Source organism: Dendropsophus ebraccatus, unplaced genomic scaffold (assembly GCF_027789765.1).
Source record: "Dendropsophus ebraccatus isolate aDenEbr1 unplaced genomic scaffold, aDenEbr1.pat pat_scaffold_841_ctg1, whole genome shotgun sequence".
Taxonomy (NCBI): Eukaryota; Metazoa; Chordata; class Amphibia; order Anura; family Hylidae; genus Dendropsophus; species Dendropsophus ebraccatus.
This window is the reverse complement of record NW_027210441.1, coordinates 43,711-70,075: the sequence shown is the minus strand read 5'-3', so window position 1 is coordinate 70,075 and position 26,365 is coordinate 43,711. Positions and strand designations below refer to the sequence as shown.

Sequence of the window (26,365 nt, the reverse complement as noted above, 5' to 3'; positions counted from 1 at the left end):
CCGGTAGGTGCAGCCCACAGAAGTGAAGTGGCAGTGCTGGCTGCTCTTCTGGGGGTCCTGTAGATAACAGAGAACAATAGCTTCTTATCCACAGGTTGGGGTGGGGGGTGGGATTAACCCTGCGCCTGCCTCACTCTATGTTAACCCCCTTCTGGACCTGACTTACTTTGCCTTTAGCTGGAAGATGTGGTTCTCGGGATCTTGGCTCCTTGGGGATGGCACTCTCACAGCTGTGTTTCTGGAGGGAGAGAAAGAGATGCTGCAGGGTAAAGCACCAGCTGCCAGCCAGGGGCAGGCTGGGGCTTGTAGTCACACAGTGCTTAGAGGGCTCCATCTTACCAGACTCTGCTCCCTGGAGATCCTCTGGGAACATCTGGGAGGCGGCGCCCTGTTATTGGGGCATTCATGGTCTAGGTGGTCGGCCAGATCCCTCCCCCGCACCTCTGCACCACAGCCCACCTGGTGACCCTGCCATAGAGAGAAGATCAGAGAGCAGCCGGGGGAGGGGCTCCATATCACTGATGATCTCTAGTGATGGATAGGCTGTATTCTCAGTGATGTCACTGCTGATCTCTAGTGATGGATAGGCTGTATTCTCAGTGATGTCACTGATCTCTAGTGATGGATAGGCTGTATTCTCAGTGATGTCACTGCTGATCTCTAGTGATGGATAGGCTGTATTCTCAGTGATGTCACCGCTGATCTCTAGTGATGGATAGGCTGTATTCTCAGTGATGTCACTGATCTCTAGTGATGGATAGGCTGTATTCTCAGTGATGTCACTGATCTCTAGTGATGGATAGGCTGTATTATCAGTGATGTCACTAATCCCTAGTGATGGATAGGCTGTATTCTCAGTGATGTCACCGCTGATCTCTAGTGATGGATAGGCTGTATTCTCAGTGATGTCACTGATCTCTAGTGATGGATAGGCTGTATTCTCAGTGATGTCACTGATCTCTAGTGATGGATAGGCTGTATTCTCAGTGATGTCACCGCTGATCTCTAGTGATGGATAGGCTGTATTCTCAGTGATGTCACTGATCTCTAGTGATGGATAGGCTGTATTCTCAGTGATGTCACTGATCCCTAGTGATGGATAGGCTGTATTCTCAGTGATGTCACCGCTGATCTCTAGTGATGGATAGGCTATATTCTCAGTGATGTCACTGATCTCTAGTGATAGGCTGTATTCTCAGTGATTTCACCGCTGATCTCTAGTGATAGGCTGTATTCTCAGTGATGTCACCGCTGATCTCTAGTGATGGATAGGCTGTATTCTCAGTGATGTCACCGCTGATCTCTAGTGATGGATAGGCTGTATTCTCAGTGATGTCACCGCTGATCTCTAGTGATGGATAGGCTGTATTCTCAGTGATGTCACTGATCTCTAGTGATGGATAGGCTGTATTCTCAGTGATGTCACTGATCTCTAGTGATGGATAGGCTGTATTCTCAGTGATGTCACTGATCTCTAGTGATGGATAGATTGTATTCTCAGTGATGTCACCGCTGATCTCTAGTGATGGATAGGCTGTATTCTCAGTGATGTCACCGCTGATCTCTAGTGATGGATAGGCTGTATTCTCAGTGATGTCACTGATCCCTAGTGATGGATAGGCTGTATTCTCAGTGATGTCACCGCTGATCTCTAGTGATGGATAGGCTATATTCTCAGTGATGTCACTGATCTCTAGTGATAGGCTGTATTCTCAGTGATTTCACCGCTGATCTCTAGTGATAGGCTGTATTCTCAGTGATGTCACCGCTGATCTCTAGTGATGGATAGGCTGTATTCTCAGTGATGTCACTGATCTCTAGTGATGGATAGGCTGTATTCTCAGTGATTTCACCGCTGATCTCTAGTGATAGGCTGTATTCTCAGTGATGTCACCGCTGATCTCTAGTGATGGATAGGCTGTATTCTCAGTGATGTCACCGCTGATCTCTAGTGATGGATAGGCTGTATTCTCAGTGATGTCACTGATCTCTAGTGATGGATAGGCTGTATTCTCAGTGATTTCACCGCTGATCTCTAGTGATAGGCTGTATTCTCAGTGATGTCACCGCTGATCTCTAGTGATGGATAGGCTGTATTCTCAGTGACGTCACTGATCCCTAGTGATGGATAGGTTGTATTCTCAGTGATGTCACTGATCTCTAGTGATGGATAGGTTGTATTCTCAGTGATGTCACCGCTGATCTCTAGTGATGGATAGGCTGTATTCTCAGTGATGTCACTGCTGATCCCTAGTAATGGATAGGCTGTATTCTCAGTGATGTCACTGCTGATCTCTAGTGATGGATAGGCTGTATTCTCAGTGATGGATAGGCTGTATTCTCAGTGATGTCACTGCTGATCTCTAGTGATGGATAGGCTGTATTCTCAGTGGTGTCACTGATCTCTAGTGATGGATAGGTTGTATTCTCAGTGATGTCACCGCTGATCTCTAGTGATGGATAGGCTGTATTCTCAGTGATGTCACTGCTGATCCCTAGTAATGGATAGGCTGTATTCTCAGTGATGTCACTGCTGATCTCTAGTGATGGATAGGCTGTATTCTCAGTGATGTCACTGCTGATCTCTAGTGATGGATAGGCTGTATTCTCAGTGATGTCACTGATCTCTAGTGATGGATAGGCTGTATTCTCAGTGACGTCACTGATCCCTAGTGATGGATAGGTTGTATTCTCAGTGATGTCACTGATCTCTAGTGATGGATAGGTTGTATTCTCAGTGATGTCACCGCTGATCTCTAGTGATGGATAGGCTGTATTCTCAGTGATGTCACTGCTGATCCCTAGTAATGGATAGGCTGTATTCTCAGTGATGTCACTGCTGATCTCTAGTGATGGATAGGCTGTATTCTCAGTGATGTCACTGATCTCTAGTGATGGATAGGCTGTATTCTCAGTGATGTCCCTGCTGATCTCTAGTGATGGATAGGCTGTATTCTCAGTGATGTCACTGATCTCTAGTGATGGATAGGTTGTATTCTCAGTGATGTCACCGCTGATCTCTAGTGATGGATAGGCTGTATTCTCAGTGATGTCACTGCTGATCCCTAGTAATGGATAGGCTGTATTCTCAGTGATGTCACTGCTGATCTCTAGTGATGGATAGGCTGTATTCTCAGTGATGTCTCTGATCTCTAGTGATGGATAGGCTGTATTCTCAGTGATGTCTCTGCTGATCTCTAGTGATGGATAGGCTGTATTCTCAGTGATGTCACTGATCTCTAGTGATGGATAGGTTGTATTCTCAGTGATGTCACCGCTGATCTCTAGTGATGGATAGGCTGTATTCTCAGTGATGTCACTGCTGATTCCTAGTAATGGATAGGCTGTATTCTCAGTGATGTCACTGCTGATCTCTAGTGATGGATAGGCTGTATTCTCAGTGATGTCACTGATCTCTAGTGATGGATAGGCTGTATTCTCAGTGATGTCACTGATCTCTAGTGATGGATAGGCTGTATTCTCAGTGATGTCACTGATCTCTAGTGATGGATAGGCTGTATTCCCAGTGATGTCACCGCTGATCTCTAGTGATGGATAGGCTGTATTCTCAGTGATGTCACTGATCTCTAGTGATGGATAGGCTGTATTCTCAGTGATGTCACTGCTGATCTCTAGTGATGGATAGGCTGTATTCTCAGTGATGTCACTGATCTCTAGTGATGGATAGGCTGTATTCTCAGTGATGTCACTGATCTCTAGTGATGGATAGGCTGTATTCTCAGTGATGTCACTGATCTCTAGTGATGGATAGGCTGTATTCTCAGTGATGTCACCGCTGATCTCTAGTGATGGATAGGCTGTATTCTCAGTGATGTCACTGATCTCTAGTGATGGATAGGCTGTATTCTCAGTGATGTCACTGATCTCTAGTGATGGATAGGCTGTATTCTCAGTGATGTCACTGATCTCTAGTGATGGATAGGCTGTATTCTCAGTGATGTCACCGCTGATCTCTAGTGATGGATAGGCTGTATTCTCAGTGATGTCACCGCTGATCTCTAGTGATGGATAGGCTGTATTCTCAGTGATGTCACCGCTGATCTCTAGTGATGGATAGGCTGTATTCTCAGTGATGTCACTGATCTCTAGTGATGGATAGGTTGTATTCTCAGTGATGTCACTGCTGATCTCTAGTGATGGATAGGCTGTATTCTCAGTGATGTCACTGCTGATCTCTAGTGATGGATAGGCTGTATTCTCAGTGATGTCACTGATCTCTAGTAATGGATAGGCTGTATTCTCAGTGATGTCACCGCTGATCTCTAGTGATGGATAGGCTGTATTCTCAGTGATATCACCGCTGATCTCTAGTGATGGATAGGCTGTATTCTCAGTGATGTCACTGATCTCTAGTAATGGATAGGCTGTATTCTCAGTGATGTCACCGCTGATCTCTAGTGATGTATAGGCTGTATTCTCAGTGATGTCACTGATCTCTAGTGATGGATAGGCTGTATTCTCAGTGATGTCACTGATCTCTAGTGATGGATAGGCTGTATTCTCAGTGATGTCACCGCTGATCTCTAGTGATGGATAGGCTGTATTCTCAGTGATGTCACTGATCTCTAGTGATGGATAGGCTGTATTCTCAGTGATGTCACTGATCTCAAGTGATGGATAGGCTGTATTCTCAGTGATGTCACTGATCTCTAGTGATGGATAGGCTGTATTCTCAGTGATGTCACTGATCTCTAGTGATGGATAGGCTGTATTCTCAGTGATGTCACTGATCTCTAGTGATGGATAGGCTGTATTCTCAGTGATGTCACTGATCTCTAGTGATGGAGAGGCTGTATTCTCAGTGATGTCACTGATCTCTAGTGATGGATAGGCTGTATTCTCAGTGATGTCACTGCTGATCTCTAGTGATGGATAGGCTGTATTCTCAGTGATGTCACTGATCTCTAGTGATGGATAGGCTGTATTCTCAGTGATGTCACTGATCTCTAGTGATGGATAGACTGTATTCTCAGTGATGTCACTGATCCCTAGTGATGGATAGGCTGTATTCTCAGTGATGTCACTGATCTCTAGTGATGGATAGGCTGTATTCTCAGTGATGTCACTGATCTCTAGTGATGGATAGGCTGTATTCTCAGTGATGTCACTGCTGATCTCTAGTGATGGATAGGCTGTATTCTCAGTGATGCCACTGCTGATCTCTAGTGATGGATAGGCTGTATTCTCAGTGATGTCACTGATCTCTAGTGATGGATAGGCTGTATTCTCAGTGATGTCACTGATCTCTAGTGATGGATAGGCTGTATTCTCAGTGATGTCACTGATCTCAAGTGATGGATAGGCTGTATTCTCAGTGATGTCACTGATCTCTAGTGATGGATAGGCTGTATTATCAGTGATGTCACTGATCTCTAGTGATGGATAGGCTGTATTCTCAGTGATGTCACTGATCTCTAGTGATGGATAGGCTGTATTCTCAGTGATGTCACTGATCTCAAGTGATGGATAGGCTGTATTCTCAGTGATGTCACTGATCTCTAGTGATGGATAGACTGTATTCTCAGTGATGTCACTGATCTCTAGTGATGGAGAGGCTGTATTCTCAGTGATGTCACTGATCTCTAGTGATGGATAGGCTGTATTCTCAGTGATGTCACTGCCCTGATCTCTAGTGATGGATAGGCTGTATTCTCAGTGATGCCACTGCTGATCTCTAGTGATGGATAGGCTGTATTCTCAGTGATGTCACTGATCTCTAGTGATGGATAGGCTGTATTCTCAGTGATGTCACGGATCTCTAGTAATGGTTAGGCTGTGATGTCAGCGCTGATCTCTGTACTTACCTCGTACTCTCTCAGCACCCCGCTCCACCTGCACCCCGCTGTTGCGCAGTGAACACTTAATTCTGAGATTTCCTTATTAATGGCCGAGTCACTAAAAGCCTAAAATAGAAAGCAGAAGGAGGGGCTGATGGGTTGTGGAGGCCCCCGCTGAGACCCCGCTCCCCCTCCCCCCTCCAGTGTGTCACATGGAAGATTGTGGGAATCCCCAGGACTCTGTGACTGTGGGGGCCCCCACTGCTGGAATCTCCCTAATACTCTGACGTGGTCCTCTTTCCTTCTCAATCTCTGTGGCTTTAGATTGTCAGCTCTTGTGCTTTCAGGATTCTCCCATTCCTGTCCTCCATCAGGAGCCGTCAATCTGAGGGACATAGAGCGCTGAATGCTGATTCACCTGCTACGCTCCTCCAGGTCCCCTACTACCTTGAACTGAGGCCCCTTCTATGCTCCCCCAGTGTAGCAGGCCAGATTAACCCCCTTCCAGATTATACCCGGCTATAGATTGGCCTAGGCCAGACAATACCCCGGGGGTGTAACATAGCCTAGGCCAGACTATACCCCGGGGGTGTAACATAGCCTAGGCCAGACTATACCCCGGGGGTGTAACATAGCCTAGGCCAGACTATACCCCGGGGGTGTAACATAGCCTAGGCCAAACGATACCCCGGGGTGTAACATAGCCTAGGCCAGACTATACCCTGGGGTGTAACATAGACTAGGCCAGACTATACCCCGGGGTGTAACATAGCCTAGGCCAGAATATATCCCTCCAGGACATAAAGTGAGAGAACCAGTGAAGTGATACAATTATCTCTTAATTTCTTAAAAAGTGCACAGACACAGCTGCTTCCTCTTATTGGGATATATAGTACAGTGTTTACATTATACTGACAGTAGGTGGCGCTGTCCCATCAGCTTACATTATACTGACAGTAGATGGCGCTGTCCCATCAGGTTACATTATACTGACAGTAGGTGGCGCTGTCCCATCAGGTTACATTGCACTGACAGTAGGTGGCGCTGTCCCATCAGCTTACATTGCACTGACAGTAGGTGGCGCTGTCCCATCAGCTTACATTGTACTGACAGTAGGTGGCGCTGTCCCATCAGCTTACATTGTACTGACAGTAGGTGGCGCTGTCCCATCAGCTTACATTGTACTCACAGTAGGTGGCGCTGTCCCATCAGCTTACATTGCACTGACAGTAGGTGGCGCTGTCCCATCAGCTTACATTATACTGACAGTAGGTGGCGCTGTCCCATCAGGTTACATTATACTGACTATAGGTGGCGCTGTCCCATCAGCTTACATTGTACTGACAGTAGATGGCGCTGTCCCATCGGCTTACATTGTACTGACAGTAGGTGGCGCTGTCCCATCAGCTTACATTGCACTGACAGTAGGTGGCGCTGTCCCATCAGCTTACATTATACTGACAGTAGGTGGCGCTGTCCCATCAGCTTACATTATACTGACAGTAGGTGGCGCTGTCCCATCAGCTTACATTATACTGACTATAGGTGGCGCTGTCCCATCAGCTTACATTGTACTGACAGTAGATGGCGCTGTCCCATCGGCTTACATTGTACTGACAGTAGGTGGCGCTGTCCCATCAGGTTACATTATACTGACAGTAGGTGGCGCTGTCCCATCAGCTTACATTATACTGACAGTAGGTGGCGCTGTCCCATCAGCTTACATTGTACTGACAGTAGGTGGCGCTGTCCCATCAGCTTACATTGCACTGACAGTAGGGGGCGCTGTCCAATCAGCTTACATTATACTGACAGTAGGTGGCGCTGTCCCATCAGGTTACATTATACTGACAGTAGGTGGCGCTGTCCCATCGGCTTACATTGCACTGACCAGGGGCGGACCTACCGCCGTAGCAGCCGTAGCGGCCGCTACGGGGCCCCTGGCACCAGGGGGCCCGTGGCCTGGGCCCCCCAGAGCTGACTGTCTGAAGCACCCGGGGGCCGAGCGGGCCTCCCGGGTGTTAAGTGTCGTGATTGACAGCGCGAGAAACCATAGGCTTCCCGCGCTGTCAATCACTCTTGTGACCGCAAGAAGCGTTTTGCTTGCGATCACAAGAGTTTCCGCCCGGCCCCCGCCCGATGTGCAGCTCCCTGCCGAAGTCCCGGGCAGCGCCATCATTGAGCGCCGCGGCGGCTGGGACTTCCGGTTTGCGTTCCCTGTACAGGAAGTCCCAGCCACCGGGGCGCAGCCTGAGCTCAGTGATGGCGCTGCCTGGGACTTCAGCAGGGAGCGGCTTATTAGTCGGAGCAAGGGAGAAGAGGAGACCGGCGACCGACGGGGGAGCGTGTGGTTAGGTGAGTTGTATTTTGTTTATTTTTATCAGAGGGGAACACTGGGGGCTATATGGGGGCTGAGGATGCACAACACTGGGGGCTATGTGGGGGCTGAGGATGCACAATACTGGGGGCTATGTGGGGAAGGAGATGCACAATACTGGGGGCTATGTGGGGGAGGGGATGCACAATACTGGGGGCTATGTGGGGGAGGGGATGCACAATACTGGGGGCTATATGGGGGCTGGGGATGCACAATACTGGGGGCTATGTGGGGGCTGGGGATGCACAATACTGGGGGCTATATGGGGGCTGAGGATGCACAATACTGGGGGCTATGTGGGGGATGGGGATGCACAATACTGGGGGCTATGTGGGGGCTGGGGATGCACAATACTGGGGGCTATGTGGGGGAGGGGATGCACAATACTGGGGGCTATGTGGGGGAGGGGATGCACAATACTGGGGGCTATGTGGGGGCTGAGGATGCACAACACTGGGGGCTATATGGGGGCTGGGGATGCACAACACTGGGGGCTATGTGGGGAAGGGGATGCACAATACTGGGGGCTATGTGGGGGCTGAGGATGCACAATACTGGGGGCTATATGGGGGCTGAGGATGCACAATACTGGGGGCTATATGGGGGCTGGGGATGCACAACACTGGGGGCTATATGGGATGGGGATGGACAACACTGGAAGCTATACGGGGGGGGGGGGCTGGACATCATAAGGGGGCTTTATGGGGGCTGGACAACATACAGGGTCATCTCTAAGAGGACTACACAGAAGTAATCTCGGCTCTCCAGCTGTTGCAAAACTACAGCTTTAGCTGTCCAGGCATGATGGGAGTTGTAGTTTTGCAACAGCTGGAGAGTCGAGGTTCCCTACCCCTGATATAGGTGATGCACATGGGGCCATCTATACGGAGCACTGAACAAGGGGCAATCTATAAGCTGTCTACACAGAGGGGGGCATATACTATAAGGGATATATATATGTTCCTATACAAGGAGTCAGGGCTACTCACTGAAAGAGGGTACAAAGGGGCCATTACAGATGTGCAGTTTGTATACAGATGAGGATGGTGTCAGTGTGAGGAGCCTAATATGTCTGTCTGGCAGATTCTGTGGATTCGTGGCTCGGAGAAGTTCTCATAACGGCCCAGGACAGATGGAGAAGATGATGAAAAGGGAAGAACTCCGATCAGAGAAGACGTCCCCTGTGAGTCACCTGATGTAACTGCACTGTAATTTATATGGAGTACAGAACCTGTGTAGATCTGGGTGTGTTGATGGCGTAGTGGTCGGTCAGGGGTGGGGGTGGATTTGGGGTAGGGGGGGCCCCAATCAAAGGTTTGCTATGGGGCCCAGCCATTTCTAGTTACGCCCCTGGCACTGACAGTAGGTGGCGCTGTCCCATCGGCTTACATTGCAGTGACAGTAGGTGGCGCTGTCCCATCAGCTTACATTGCACTGACAGTAGATGGCGCTGTCCCATCGGCTTACATTATACTGACAGTAGGTGGCGCTGTCCCATCGGCTTACATTATACTGACAGTAGGTGGCGCTGTCCCATCAGGTTACATTGCACTGACAGTAGGTGGCGCTGTCCCATCGGCTTACATTATACTGACAGTAGGTGGCGCTGTCCCATCGGCTTACATTGTACTGACAGTAGGTGGCGCTGTCCCATCAGGTTACATTGCACTGACAGTAGGGGGCGCTGTCCCATCAGCTTACATTGTACTGACAGTAGGTGGCGCTGTCCATCAGGTACATTATACTGACAGTAGGTGGCGCTGTCCCATCAGCTTACATTATACTGACAGTAGGTGGCGCTGTCCCATCAGCTTACATTATACTGACAGTAGGTGGCGCTGTCCCATCAGGTTACATTGTACTGACAGTAGGTGGCGCTGTCCCCTCACTGCATCATCTGCACAATTTTTTTGAGCAGGAGGAGGTTTTTATGGGCTATGCAAAATTTTACAGTTGTGCAAAAATCATCATTAGACGCAAATGCCTTGATGCATCTCACATTTTTGAAAGTCCGTTTTTTTGTCATCCTTTTTTGCAAACAAAGAAAAACGGATTGAAAAACAAATCAAAACGCTTTTTTTAACATACAGAAAAACACAGTCAACCATGTTTTTGTGTACGCTGCATTTTGATCCATTTTTTATTATGGAAGTTGATGGAAAAACTGATCAAAACAGAGGCACACTCATGCTTCCTTTTTTTCATCCGTTTTGCAAAAAAACTTATGGGTAAAAAAAAAAAAAAAGCACTGCAAAATCACAGTGTGAACCCAGCCTAAAACAGCTTGGCTACACAGCTATGCTAGGGGAGGATTTTGAACAAAAAAAAAAAAAAATTTGCACATGATAAATCTAATAAAAACTAGTTAATTATAACGACTGGAGTCATGGATCCACTGAACCACCACTAGCGATAGCGTTAGCAGCACCAGGGAGCAGAGGCTAAGGGGCCGCTGGTCTTCACCAGTGCCCGCCGTAAGGCTTGCCGCGGCAGGTGACTCCCAGGTCACTACCCCTGGCTAGGCTTGCTAACGGCGGTGGGCAAGGTGCAGCTGGAGACACTGGGGCACATGGGAACACAGCAGGACTCACGGCAGAAACCGCAGGCAGCAGGAACACAGCAGGGCTCATGGTTAGAACTGCAGGTAGCAGGAACCACGGGCAGGAACAACGGAGACTTGGGACCACACGCTAAGGGAAGCATGCATAGGCTCCAACAAAGCAAGGGCAGGACAGGCAGAGATCGTTCCCCAGAAGCTGTTTGACTCTCTCTACTTGCCTGTTGGTCTCAGGGTGATAGGCCAAGGAGATCTCCAACTTGACCTGGAGTTGGGAACAAAAAATATGCCAAAACCTGGAGACAAAATTAGGCCCCCTGTCCGAGACAATATGTTGAGACAGGCTGTGCAAACGGAAAACATGCTGGAAGACGAGGCCAGCCAGACGAGGACCAGAGGGTAAACAAGGAAGAGGTACAAAGTGGGACATTTTGGAGAACCAATCTGTAACCACCCAGATGACAGTGTTACCTTGAGAGGGAGGAAGATTGGTAACAAAGGCTATGTGTGTCCAAGGATGGTTTGGAATCGGCAAAGGCTGGAGTAGGACGGCTGTTTTTTGAGGAGGGGACTTGTTTTGGGCACAGGAAGCCACAAAGTCTTTAAAGTCCTTTGATAGATGCCACCAACAGTAGTGATGGGAGATCAGCTGCCCGGACTTATGGGCGATCAAAGAAGAGTGATCTTCTCCTTTGGAGTGCAGGGTGAATATAGGTCTTCTCGGAAGGAACATTTTGAAGAATAGAGGTGGCGACTGGCATCAAATGTTCTGGTGGTATAATGTGGCGAGGAGTGTCCTCTTCCGAAGCTCATGAGAGAGCATCGGCCTCTCAGGAAAGAGGACCTCTCAGGAAAGAGGACCACGTCAGAGTATTAGGGAGATTCCAGCAGTGGGGGCCCCCACAGTCACAGAGTCCTGGGGATTCCCACAATCTTCCATGTGACACACTGGAGGGGGAGGGGGAGCGGGGTCTCAGCGGGGGCCTCCACAACACATCAGCCCCTCCTTCTTAGAGAAAAAGCCACAGGTCCTCGTCTTGCCTGAAGAGTCCTGAGTGAGAACAACTCCAGCACCCACAGAAGAAGCATCCACTTCCAACGAAAATGGCCTGGCGGGATCTGGACGGGACAGGAGTAGATCAGGATGTCATCCAAGTACACAATGACACAAACATAGAGTAGATCCTAGAATATATCGTTGGCAAACTAATGGAAGACCGCTGGGGCATTACAAAGGCCAAAAGGCATGACCAGATACTTGTAGTGCCCATCTCTGGTGTTGAAGGCAGTCTTCCATTCGTCGCCCTTACATATCCTGATTAAGTTGTAGGCTCCACTGAGATCTGGACTCCGCAAAGATGGTTGAACAACTCTGCGATTAGTTGTAGGGGGTACCAATTCTTCACCGTAACCTTGTTCAGGCCTCGGTCGATACAAGGCCAAAGGGCTCCTTCCTTCTGGACAAAAAAAAACCCCTGCTCCAGTGGGTGAGGAGGACTTATGGATGAAGCCCTCCTGCAGGTTCTCCTTGATGTAAGTGGCCATGGCTTCAGTCTCCGGAACTAAAAGTGGATACACCCTTCCACAGGGAGGCACATACCCTGAAGAAGGTCAATTGTGCAATCGTATGGCCGATAAGGTGGCAGAGTGTCGGCCTCCTTTTCAGAGAACACGTCTGCCAGGTCTTGGTATTTGGCTGGAAGGCCAGGCGATGGCTTGGGGGGAGTCTGGCAACGAAGGAGGCCAGATCTGAGGGGTCTTTTAGACAGCAGTTGAGGCAATCCGGACCCCAATGCAAGATATCCAGGGATTGCAAGTCTAAACTTGGGGCATGGAGTTGCAGCCAAGGAAGACCCAACAGAATGTCAGAAGAGGAGCTGGACAGAACGTAGCAGGCAATTCTCTCAGAATGTGGCACCCCACTAGAAGAGTCACCGGTTCGGTCTGGTACTGAATGGCTTCACTGAGAGACTTACCGGTGACCGAGGAGATGGACAGCAGTCTGGGAAGTCGAACCACTGGAAGTTGCCACTTCTGGACCAAGGATGCCGCGATGAAGCAGCCAGCAGAACCAGAATCAAGGAAGGCAGTTGACTGGAATCACTGTCCAGAAGGAGTCAAGATGGAGACTGGCAGAAATAAGCGTGGAGAGGATGCATTCACATCTAGGGAGGCCTCTACTACCGGACCTAGGTACGGGAGTTTCCGAAGCGCTGCACACATCTCAGGCGGAAGTGGTCGGGGCTGGCACAATAGAGGCACAGATTCTTCTCCCGACGACAAGTTCTTTCCTCTGATGACAGACAAACTCTCTCCACCTCCAACACATAGCGAGGACAATGTAGCAGGCATTTTTGCCGAAGCTCCTCCTTTCGCTCAGAGAACCAGATATTGATCCGAGTGGCCAAGTAGATCAAGTCATTTAGCGAGGATGGGTCTTGGCTGGAAAGCACATCCTTCACACGACTGAAGAGGCCCTTCTTGAAGGCGGCAACTAGGGCAGCATTATTCTAGTCTAGCTCGGTGGCCAAAGTGCGGATCTGTACCACATACTCGCGGACAGAGGAGTTTCCCTCGTGTAGATTGAGGAGGGCGGTCTCCACAGGTGAGGCTTGAGCTGGCTTCTCGAACACATCTTTGAGACGGGGACGCGAGCGCCGGACCATGCAGGAGGAGACAGCACAATGCACTGGAGACGCCTGGAACCCAGAGAGAAGAGAGGGGCCCAAACTGGGGGAGACGGCACGGGAGAAGGTAAGTGCCACGGCTGCTACATTAATAGAACAATCCCCCCTACCGCGTGCAAACATTGAAAGAAGGTACAGGCAGTGGAAACTGATGTAAAATAGCACAAAACCCTTAAGTCCTGCACAGATGTGTATGAAGTTACAAAATCTCCTTATTAACCAAAAAAACAAAAATAGTGCAAAGGCAATGATAAATCCCCCCGATGTGTTTAGATTTGTAGGATTCTGTCAGCAGCTTCTCCCGTATCTCACAGACCAAGCCAAATCCCAATAACGTGCTGAAAATGCTGATATCATGGGGGGAGAATATGGCCTGAGGGGGATAAAAATACACCCGGGGTGTAATCTAGCCTAGGCCAAAATACACCCGGGGGATAATCTAGCCTAGGCCAAAATACACCCGGGGGATAATCTAGCCTAGGCCAAAATACACCCGGGGGATAATCTAGCCTAGGCCAAAATACACCCAGGGTATAATCTAGCCTAGGCCAAAATACACCCGGGGGATAATCTAGCCTAGGCCAAAATACACCCAGGGTATAATCTAGCCTAGGCCAAAATACACCCGGGGGATAATCTAGCCTAGGCCAAAATACACCCGGGGGATAATCTAGCCTAGGCCAAAATACACCCGGGGGATAATCTAGCCTAGGCCAAAATACACCCGGGGTATAATCTAGCCTAGGCCAAGATACACCCGGGGGATAATCTAGCCTAGGCCAAAATACACCCGGGGTATAATCTAGCCTAGGCCAAAATACACCCAGGGTATAATCTAGCCTAGGCCAAAATACACCCAGGGTATAATCTAGCCTAGGCCAAAATACACCCAGGGTATAATCTAGCCTAGGCCAAAATACACCCAGGGTATAATCTAGCCTAGGCCAAAATACACCCACGGGATAATCTAGCCTAGGCCAAAATACACCCGGGGGATAATCTAGCCTAGGCCAAAATACACCCGGGGTATAATCTAGCCTAGGTCAAAATACACCCGGGGTATAATCTAGCCTAGGCCATTTAATCCCAGGTATAGTGTGGGCTGGGGTATACTTGGGCCTGTTACACCAGGGCCCCTGTATAGTGTTATTCATTTATTAGACAGGGCCTGACATCCTCTGTGCTGCTGTGGCTGCTGGCTTCTGGGAGCCTACCTTGTCTTCATTGAGGTAGCTGTCCTCGGTCAGGGAGCTGGGGTCCTCCGCACACTTGGGGCAGATGGGAGACTTACGGCTTCTAAGCAGGAAATAAAGAACGTCACCCATCGTCACGTGACCGCCAAGAGTCCACCACCCATCATCTGCAGGGCTGTCAGCATGTGTTTGTACATTTGGCTGTGGAGGCCAGTGTGATCTGGAAGGGGGGGGGGGGGGGGCTGTGGAGGCCAGTGTGATCTGGAAGGGGGGGGGGGGGGGGCTGTGGAGGCCAGTGCAATCTGGAAGGGGGGGGGGGGCTGTGGAGGCCAGTGCGATCTGGAAGGGGGGGGGGGGGCTGTGGAGGCCAGTGTGATCTGGAAGGGGGGGGGGGGGGCTGTGGAGGCCAGTGTGGTCTGGAAGGGGGGGGGGGGGGCTGTGGAGGCCAGTGTGATCTGGAAGGGGGGGGGCTGTGGAGGCCAGTGTGATCTGGAAGGGGGGGGGCTGTGGAGGCCAGTGTGATCTGGAAGGGGGGGGGGGGGCGGTGGAGGCCAGTGTGATCTGGAAGGGGGGGGCTGTGGGGGCTAGTGTGATCTGGAAGGGGGGGGGGCTGTGGAGGCCAGTGTGATCTGGAAGGGGGGGGGGGGCTGTGGAGGCCAGTGTGATCTGGAAGGGGGGGGGCTGTGGAGGCCAGTGTGATCTGGAAGGGGGGGGGCTGTGGAGGCCAGTGTGATCTGGAAGGGGGGGGGCTGTGGAGGCCAGTGTGATCTGGAAGGGGGGGGGCTGTGGGGGCTAGTGTGATCTGGAAGGGGGGGGCTGTGGAGGCCAGTGTGATCTGGAAGGGGGGGAGGCTGTGGAGGCCAGTGTGATCTGGAAGGGGGGGGGCTGTGGAGGCCAGTGTGATCTGGAAGGGGGGGGGGCTGTGGGGGCTAGTGTGATCTGGAAGGGGGGGGCTGTGGAGGCCAGTGTGATCTGGAAGGGGGGGGGGCTGTGGAGGCCAGTGTGATCTGGAAGGGGGGGGGCTGTGGAGGCCAGTGTGATGTGGAAGGGGGGGGGGGGCTGTGGAGGCCAGTGTGATCTGGAAGGGGGGGGGGCTGTGGAGGCCAGTGTGATCTGGAAGGGGGGGAGGCTGTGGAGGCCAGTGTGATCTGGAAGGGGGGGAGGCTGTGGAGGCCAGTGTGATCTGGAAGGGGGGGAGGCTGTGGAGGCCAGTGTGATCTCTATAGAGGTCAGTCAGCTGTTCTCTTACATAATTTCCCCTTCTCTGTGCAGGGCTCCGGCCAAGTCAGTGCTATGTTGGAGCTTTTTGGGGGGAGGGGGGGCACCACTATAATACAGTGTATCAGTCGGGGGGGGGGCACCACTATAATACAGTGTATCAGTCGGGGGGGGGGGGGCACCACTATAATACAGTGTATCAGTCTGGGGGTGCACCACTAAAATACAGTGTATCAGTCTGGGGGGCACCACTATAATACAGTGTATCAGTCTGGGGGGGGGCACCACTATAATACAGTGTATCAGTCTGGGGGGGGGCACCACTATAATACAGTGTATCAGTCTGGGGGGGGGCACCACTATAATACAGTGTATCAGTCTGGGGGGGGGGGGCACCACTATAATACAGTGTATCAGTCTGGGGGGTGGGGGCAATGGCGGATTATAATGTAGGCGGCTTGGGCGGCCGCCCGGGGCCCGAGGCTCCGGGGGGGCCCATGCCACGCCGCCCACATTATAATGCCGCCCGGGAGGCCCCCTTCCCCCCGCCACTGCACTCTTGTGACCGCAAGCATTGTTTCGCTTGCGGTCACAAGAGTCTCCGGCTGATGCGCGGCTGCTGGGGGTGTCCGGTCCTCTCCCTGGCAGCGCACGCATCACACAGCTCCTAGTGCCGCCTGGGGCCCTGACTTCCGGTACTGGGAGCGCACGTACCGGAAGTCAGGGCCCAGGCGGCACTAGGAGCTGTGTGATGCGCGCCCTGCCCGGGAGAGGACGGGACACCCCCAGCAGCCGCGCATCAGCCAGAGACTGCAGAAGGAGAGAGGATCGACGGGGGAACGCAGGGTAGGTGAGATGTATTTTGTTATTTTTGTGTTATTTACTGACTGGGGGGGGGGGCATCTATAAAGGGAGAAGAGGGGGACCATCTATAAGGGGGGAAGAGGGGGACCATCTATAAAGGGGGGAAAGAGGGGGACCATCTATAGAGGGGGGAAAGAGGGGGACCATCTATAGAGGGGGGGAAAGAGGGGGACCATCTATAGAGGGGGGAAAGAGGGGGACCATCTATAGAGGGGGGAAAGAGGGGGACCATCTATAGAGGGGGGAAAGAGGGGGACCATCTATAGAGGGGGGGAAAGAGGGGAACCATCTATAGAGGGGGGAAAGAGGGGGACCATCTATAGAGGGGGAAAGAGGGGGACCATCTATAGAGGGGGGAAAGAGGGGGACCATCTATAGAGGGGGGAAAGAGGGGGACCATCTATAGAGGGGGAAGAGGGGGACCATCTATAGAGGGAGGGGGGAGAGGGGGACCATCTATAGAGGGGGATAGAGGGGGACCATCTATAGAGGGGGGAAAGAGGGGGACCATCTATAGAGGGGGAAAGAGGGGGACCATCTATAGAGGGAGGGGGGAGAGGGGGACCATCTATAGAGGGGGGAAAGAGGGGGACCATCTATAGAGGGGGGGAAAGAGGGGGACCATCTATAGAGGGGGAAAGAGGGGGACCATCTATAGAGGGGGAAAGAGGGGGACCATCTATAGAGGGGGAAAGAGGGGGACCATCTATAGAGGGAGGGGGGAGAGGGGGAACATCTATAGAGGGGGAAAGAGAGGGGACCATCTATAAAGGGAGGGGGGAGAGGAGGACCATCTATAGAGGGGGGAAAGAGGGGGACCATCTATAGAGGGGGGAAAGAGGGGGACCATCTATAAAGGGGAGAAGAGGGGGACCATCTATAGAGGGGGGAAAGAGGGGGACCATCTATAGAGGGGGGAAAGAGGGGGACCATCTATAGAGGGGGAAAGAGGGGGACCATCTATAGAGGGGGAAAGAGGGGGACCATCTATAAAGGGGGAAAGAGGGGGACCATCTATAGAGGGAGGGGGGAGAGGGGGACCATCTATAAGGGGGAAAGAGGGGGACCATCTATAGAGGGGGAAAGAGGGGGACCATCTATAGAGGGGGAAAGAGGGGGACCATCTATAGAGGGGGAAAGAGGGGGACCATCTATAGAGGGGAAAGAGGGGGACCATCTATAGAGGGGGAAAGAGGGGGACCATCTATAGAGGGAGGGGGGAGAGGGGGAACCATCTATAGAGGGGGGAAAGAGGGGGACCATCTATAGAGGGGGAAAGAGGGGGACCATCTATAGAGGGGGGAAAGAGGGGGACCATCTATAAAGGGGGGGAAAGAGGGGGACCATCACTAGAGGGGGGAAAGAGGGGGACCATCTATAGAGGGGGAAAGAGGGGGACCATCTATAGAGGGGGGAAAGAGGGGGACCATCTATAGAGGGGGAAAGAGGGGGACCATCTATAGAGGGGGAAAGAGGGGGACCATCTATAAGAGGGGGGGAAGAGGGGGAACATCTATAGAGGGGGGAAAGAGGGGGACCATCTATAGAGGGGGGAAAGAGGGGGACCATCTATAAAGGGGAGAAGAGGGGGACCATCTATAGAGGGGGGAAGAGGGGGACCATCTATAAAGGGGAGAAGAGGAGGACCATCTATAGAGGGGGACCATCTATAGAGGAGGGGGGAGAGGGGGACCATCTATAGAGGGGGGAAAGAGGGGGAACATCTATAGAGGGGGGAAAGAGGGGGACCATCTATAGAGGGGGAAAGAGGGGGACCATCTATAGAGGGAGGGGGGAGAGGGGGGAACATCTATAGAGGGGGAAATCGAGAGGGGACCATCTATAAAGGAGGGGGGAGAGGAGGACCATCTATAGAGGGGGGAAGAGGGGGACCATCTATAGAGGGGGAAGAGGGACCATCTATAGAGGGGGGAAAGAGGGGGACCATCTATAAAGGGGAGAAGAGGAGGACCATCTATAGAGGGGGAGAAGAGGGGGACCATCTATAGAGGGGGGAAAGAGGGGGACCATCTATAGAGGGGGGAAAGAGGGGGACCATCTATAGAGGGGGAAAGAGGGGGACCATCTATAGAGGGGGGAAAGAGGGGGACCATCTATAGAGGGGGAAAGAGGGGGACCATCTATAGAGGGGGAAGAGGGACACTATAGAGGGGGAAAGAGGGGGACCATCTATAGAGGGGGGAAAGAGGGGGACCATCTATAAAGGGGGGAAAGAGGGGGACCATAACTAGAGGGGGGAAAGAGGGGGACCATCTATAGAGGGGGAAAGAGGGGGACCATCTATAGAGGGAGGGGGGAGAGGGGGACCATCTATAGAGGGGGGAAAGAGGGGGACCATCTATAAGGGGGGAAAGAGGGGGACCATCTATAGAGGGGGAAAGAGGGGGACCATCTATAGAGGGGGGAAAGAGGGGGACCATCTATAAAGGGGGGAAAGAGGGGGACCATCACTAGAGGGGGGAAAGAGGGGGACCATCTATAGAGGGGGAAAGAGGGGGACCATCTATAGAGGGAGGGGGGAGAGGGGGACCATCTATAGAGGGGGGAAAGAGGGGGACCATCTATAAGGGGGGAAAGAGGGGGGACCATCTATAGAGGGGGAAAGAGGGGGACCATCTATAGAGGGGGAAAGAGGGGGACCATCTATAGAGGGGGAAAGAGGGGGACCATCTATAGAGGGGGAAAGAGGGGGACCATCTATAGAGGGGGGAAAGAGGGGGACCATCTATAGAGGGGGAAAGAGGGGGACCATCTATAGAGGGAGGGGGGAGAGGGGGAACATCTATAGAGGGGGAAAGAGGGGGACCATCTATAGAGGGGGAAAGAGGGGGACCATCTATAAAGGGAGGGGGGAGAGGAGGACCATCTATAGAGGGGGGAAAGAGGGGGACCATCTATAAAGGGGAGAAGAGGGGGACCATCTATAGAGGGGGGAAAGAGGGGGACCATCTATAAAGGGGAGAAGAGGGGGACCATCTATAGAGGGGGAAAGAGGGGGGACCATCTATAGAGGGGGGAAAGAGGGGGACCATCTATAGAGGGGGAAAGAGGGGGACCATCTATAGAGGGGGAAAGAGGGGGACCATCTATAGAGGGAGGGGGGAGAGGGGGACCATCTATAAGGGGGGAAAGAGGGGGACCATCTATAGAGGGGGAAAGAGGGGGACCATCTATAGAGGGGGAAAGAGGGGGACCATCTATAGAGGGGGGAAAGAGGGGGAACATCTATAGAGGGGGGAAAGAGGGGGACCATCTATAGAGGGGGAAAGAGGGGGACCATCTATAGAGGGAGGGGAAAGAGGGGGACCATCTATAAAGGGAGGGGGGAGAGGGGAACCATCTATAGAGGGGGGAAAGAGGGGGACCATCTATAGAGGGAGGAAAGAGGGGGACCATCTATAGAGGAGGGAAAGAGGGGGACCATCTATAAAGGGGGAAAGAGGGGGACCATCTATAGAGGGGGAAAGAGGGGGACCATCTATAGAGGGGGAAAGAGGGGACCATCTATAAAGGGGAGAAGAGGAGGACCATCTATAGAGGGAGGGGGGAGAGGGGGACCATCTATAGAGGGGGGAAAGAGGGGGACCATCTATAAGGGGGGAAAGAGGGGGACCATCTATAGAGGGGGGAAAGAGGGGGACCATCTATAGAGGGAGGGGGGAGAGGGGGACCATCTATAGAGGGGGGAAAGAGGGGGACCATCTATAAGGGGGGAAAGAGGGGGACCATCTATAGAGGGGGGAAAGAGGGGGACCATCTATAGAGGGGGAAAGAGGGGGACCATCTATAAAGGGGAAAGAGGGGGACCATCTATAAAGGGGGGAAAGAGGGGGACCATCTATAAAGGGGGAAAGAGGGGGACCATCTATAAAGGGGGAAAGAGGGGGACCATCTATAAAGGGGGAAAGAGGGGGACCATCTATAAAGGGGGGAAAGAGGGGGACCATCTATAAAGGGGGGAAAGAGGGGGACCATCTATAGAGGGGGGAAAGAGGGGGACCATCTATAAAGGGGAAAGAGGGGGACCATCTATAAAGGGTGTAAGACAGCAGCTGGGAAGGTATATAATGGGGTATATATTCCCGCCAGGTTCTCTACATACATGTTACCGAGGTATCGGGCCTTGGTAAAGTAAGAACCGATAATTCAGCTGTGTTAGCTGCAGTAAGTGGTTGACACCTTTTTATAGTTAGTAGAGCTGTTTGTAGACAGCTGATCCGGGACGGTTCTTACTGGGAGTAGTCAGTGTTGGGTGGGTGACTACTCCCCATGTTCCAGGCCACAGTTTGTCCAGCCTATATAGAGCCCGCTAGTCAGCTGGATGGGGGGGGCTGCTACACAAGGAAAAGTGTTTGTCTGCTGAGCTGCACACAGAAGGTACCTGTGTCTCCTGCAAAGTTTTGTGTTTGTTTGCTATAGTGCTAGTGAGGGAACTAACACTGTTTAGGTAGTGCTCAGACCAGCAGGTTTTTATTTGACTGTTTATGTTATTTTGTACCTGTTTCCATTGCACCTCCACTGCTGGCAATAAAACTACGGAGATTATAGCATTTAGATTGCAACCTTGTCTGTGTCTCTTTATGAACGGACTTAGTCCCCCTTGTAAGGTTTTCAGTCCTGGGATCTGGGGCAATCTCCTATAGGATCAGCACCCTCCTCTCCTGACATCCTCTGTGCTGCTGGGACCTCCCCTATAGATCAGCACCCTCCTCTCCTGACATCCTCTGTGCTGCTGGGCGCTGTGACCTCCCCTATAAGACCAGCACCCTCCTCTCCTGACATCCTCTGTGCTGCTGGGACCTCCCCTATAGATCAGCACCCTCCTCTCCTGACATCCTCTGTGCTGCTGGGCGCTGTGACCTCCTATAGGATCAGCCCCCTCCTCTCCTGACATCCTCTGTGCTGCTCGGACCTCTCCTATAGATCAGCACCCTCCTCTCCTGACATCCTCTGTGCTGCTGTGACCTCCCCTATAGATCAGCACCCTCTTCTCCTGACATCCTCTGTGCTGCTCGGACCTCTCCTATAAGATCAGCACCCTCCTCTCCTGACATCCTCTGTGCTGCTGTGACCTTGGGGGGGGCAACATCAGAGGACCAGGTGAGGTGACAATATGTTTATTGGGGGCAGTGGAGGTGGGGTGGGCAATGCTTACTGGGGGTAGCAGCAAGGGACCAAACATTATGTTAATTGGGGCCAGCAGGGAGGGGAGGCAGGCAGTGTTTATTGGGGACAGTGGGGGGGGGGGGGGGGGGGGGGGCGCAGTAGCAGATTATAATGTGGGCGAATTGACTGGGGGGGGGCCAGGTTGGGTGGACTGCCCGGGGCCCAGGGTACATTTAATAATACAGTGTATCAGTCTGGGGGGTGGGGGGCACCGCTATAATACAATGTATCAGTCTGGGGGGGGGGGGCTCCACTATAATACAGTGTATCAGTCGGGGGGGTGGGGGGCACCACTATATAATACAGTGTATCAGTCGGGGGGGTGGGGGGCACCGCTATAATACAGTGTATCAGTCTGGGGGGGGGGGCTCCACTATAATACAGTGTATCAGTCTGGGGGGGGGGCACCACTATAATACAGTGTATCAGTCTGGGGGGGTGGGGGGCACCACTATAATACAGTGTATCAGTCTGGGTGGGGGCACCACTATAATACAGTGTATCAGTCTGGGGGGGGGGCACCACTATAATACAGTGTATCAGTCTGGGGGGGGTGGGGCACCACTATAATACAGTGTATCAGTCTGGGTGGGGGCACCACTATAATACAGTGTATCAGTCTGGGGGGGTGGGGGCACCACTATAATACAGTGTATCAGTCTGGGGGGGGGGCACCACTATAATACAGTGTATCAGTCTGGGGGGGGTGGGGGCACCACTATATAATACAGTGTATCAGTCTGGTGGGGTGGGGCACCACTATAATACAGTGTATCAGTCTGGGGGGGGCACCACTATAATACAGTGTATCAGTCTGGGGGGGGCACCACTATAATACAGTGTATCAGTCGGGGGGGGGGGGGCACCACTATATAATACAGTGTATCAGTCTGGGGGGGGGGGGGGCACCACTATATAATACAGTGTATCAGTCGGGGGGGGGGGGCACCACTATATAATACAGTGTATCAGTCTGGGGGGTGGGGGCACCACTATAATACAGTGTATCAGTCTGGGGGTGGGGGGCACCACTATAATACAGTGTATCAGTCTGGGGGGTGGGGGCACCACTATATAATACAGTGTATCAGTCTGGGGGTGGGGGCACCACTATATAATACAGTGTATCAGTCTGGGGGGGGCACCACTATATAATACAGTGTATCAGTCTGGGGGGGGCACCACTATAATACAGTGTATCAGTTCTGGGGGGTGGGGGCACCACTATATAATACAGTGTATCAGTCTGGGTGGGGCACCAACTATAATACAGTGTATCAGTCTGGGGGGGGTGGGGGCACCACTATATAATACAGTGTATCAGTCTGGTGGGGTGGGGCACCACTATAATACAGTGTATCAGTCTGGGGGGGGCACCACTATATAATACAGTGTATCAGTCTGGGGGGGGGGCACCACTATATAATACAGTGTATCAGTCTGGGGGGGGCACCACTATAATACAGTGTATCAGTCTGGGGGGTGGGGGCACCACTATATAATACAGTGTATCAGTCTGGGGGTGGGGGCACCACTATATAATACAGTGTATCAGTCTGGGGGGTGGGGCACCACTATAATACAGTGTATCAGTCTGGGGGGGGCACCACTATAATACAGTGTATCAGTCTGGGGGGTGGGGGGCACAGCATTGTTACAGTGTATCAGTCCTATAGCAGAGGTGTTGGGGATGTTAGGGGCCCGTAGACCCCCACCACGTGTATGTTACTGACCTGAGGATCCAGGTGAGGCAGGCGGAGCAGTAGCGGTGTCCGCACAGTGTCTGCTGCGCCGCCTTCAAGATGTTGTTGCAGTAGCAGCACAGATACTTGTTGTCGGGGACGTGGTCACAGATGTGGACGGGATATCCAAACACCAGGTGGTTGTCCAGAGGGGCCAAGCCAGGGCCGCTCCTTGTCTCTGCCATCTCTCATCTTACTGCTACCTGCACCAGCTCAGGCTTTATGTGATGGGAAATGCTGTGGGTATCCCCTGATGACATCACCGGCCCAGGGAATTCCCCAACAGGAAGACAATCACTCAGGTCATTTCTTAATGTCACTGAGGTGTGAGGGGAGGAACCAGACAGCTCCCAGCATACACTGCAACACAGCATGCACACCAGCTATATGCAAGCTATTACTCTCTGGTATCAGCCATGTCAGGTTGGGGGGGTAGGTGACTGTAGGACAGGTATATACAATCTATTACTCTCTGGTATCAGCCATGTCAGGCTGGGGGAGGGGAGGTGACAGCTGATTCCTCTCCTGGTCAGGTGTGGTGGTGCGGGTGGAGCTCTCTGCTGCTGGGATCGCTCTGTGTCTGGTGCCTGAGGCCTGCTCCCTTCTGTCTGGGGGGGGGGGGCTTTGGGATGCAGGAGGAAGGCGAGTCCCAGACTTCTGTTTCCCGGGGTAGGCCGGCTGGGACGGATGGTGCACAGCAACTGGCCTATTCGTAGGGGGTACGGAGATCTGGCGGGGGTCGCAGTGATGCTGCCTCTGCCCCCCCTCTGGTTTCTAGCTACAGCCGGGAGGCTGTGCTGGAGGTGAAGGACTGGGGTGTGAGGAGCCCTGAGGAGACGACTGACGTTTATGGATCCAGAATTGCCTATTTCCTTAAGAGCTATGAACTGAATGGCAAAGAACTGTGCAAACTGCGTGCTGAGCTGCGATGCGCCCGAGTCCAGGTGACCAACACGTCAGGACGGAAGCGCACGGAGGCCAACAAGCTGGTAATGAGAATAAAATCCGAAATTAACTTACTGGAAAAGAAAAACATGGACATTTAGAGGAACAGCGGGCCCTTCCAGGAGAAGCTGCTGAACCAGGCCAGGTTTGACCAGATGAACAAGGGGTTAAGCCAGAGTGACTACATGGAGAGAGCGGAGGAGACGGAGGCTCATGATATGACCCAGGGGTCCCAGAGTGGGATCTGCCCCGGACAGCCCTCAGCTCCAGGACCCAGAGGCCCAGACGGTGACGGCAGCGACCCAGGAGGGGACCTGATGGCGGCCATCGTACAGATGGAATCTCCGGTGCAGGCAGTTGGACCAGAAAGGGATGAGTTGACACAAGAGTGTCAGGGCGATTACGGCTGTGAAGCCGGACATTGTTGGGAAGGTTGGCGGCCCAGCGGGAGGCTGCATGTCTCTGGCATTGGGGGGCCACAGCAAATTGGACAAGGTTAAGGCTGTGGACCCTGTGTCAGAGATTAGGAGCAAGGGCGCAGGTGAGCAGTGCCACGGGGTGCCGGGCGGTAATGCAGGCTCTGCGGTGGGGTCTGCTGTCGGGGTGTCACCTGTGGTGGTTTCTAGTGGAGGAACCGTGTCGGCTGCTGGGACAGGTGACACCTCGGCAGGAATAATAAAACCGGCCACAGCTGGACTGGCAAATGCTGCCGCTAAGGAAATCTTAGAGACTGTTCCCACACGTACTGGGACCATGCAAGAGACTAAACGTGCTGCTGATGGTGGGGTTGTGAAAGCATCCAGACTAACTACTGCTGTAAAGATGTCGACAAGTCATGTGACCGGTGAGGTGGAGGGGGTTCCTGGTGAGAAGTTGAAGCCTACTGCTGTTACAGCAACGGACAGAGACTTGCCAGGTTCCCCCGGGAAAGCTGAGGTCACTCCTTGCATTACCCTGTCTGTGCCTTCTGGTCCAGGACTGAATGGTGGTGTGAATGGTGGAGAGGGAGCGAGGGAGGATGGGGAAGATGATGAGAGGATGGATGTTGGGGATCGGAGGATGAGTGGAGGGGATGGATGCATGGTTCCTCTGGTGAGTGATGCTGGTGTGGTTTGTCGGTCTGAACCCCCGGCAGCAGCGGTGAGGAGCTATGCGAGTGTTGCTGCCGGGGCACGTAGGCTGTATGAGAGAGCTGCACCCCCTGGTCCTGGGAATAGTGACACCCAAAGGCGCTTCTTGGAGGCCTTGCGGAGGGGGGATAGATCTATCACTGTAGAGGGTAGAGAGGTAGAGTTGTCTTTCTGGATAGAGAGGCATGGCTTAGCCGCCTTCCGAGAGCAAAGAAGCGGGGAGGAGTCATGGTCACTCCCCACAGCCGGGTCCGGGGTGGCCAGGAGGAGTGTGGTCCGTCTTAGGTGGAGGGGCAATGATCCCTGTCCTAATAGAACTAAAGTAGTGGAGCTCCTCCTCAAGATGGATTTCAGGGCTAGTGACATCTTTGCCCTGATACATTCTCATGGTTCCCCGATTTTCGATGTCAGCTTCGTCCAGGCTGAAAGGTTTGAGCTTTTTTGGTCTCGGTACGAGCTGGCAAAGATAGAACCCGAATGGAGAGACTTTGCTGTCCAAGCAGTCTCTCTTCAGAACAACATCAAGAAAGTGACGGTATTAACATGTAACGAATCTCTTTCTTGCATAGACATCATGACCTGGATTGGGCGTTACGGAGAGGTGGTCAACATTCCCCAGAAGAACAGGGATGAGTTTGGTATCTGGTCGGGGGCCTGGACCTTCATG

At 52.5% G+C, this 26,365-nt stretch overlaps 1 protein-coding gene across 1 annotated transcript; it reads right to left on the bottom strand.

Moving 5' to 3' along the window:
• LOC138780527 (TNF receptor-associated factor 2-like) lies at positions 1–23,827 on the bottom strand (the record flags this gene model as incomplete). Its single annotated transcript, XM_069956713.1, has 6 exons — positions 23,615–23,827; positions 14,634–14,715; positions 5,826–5,924; positions 340–468; positions 167–238; positions 1–57 (listed from the first exon to the last, which is right to left on the bottom strand). Coding segments are annotated over exons 1-6 (633 nt in total), but the record flags the coding sequence as incomplete, so codon positions are not given.
• Between the last annotated feature and the right edge of the window lie 2,538 nt (positions 23,828–26,365).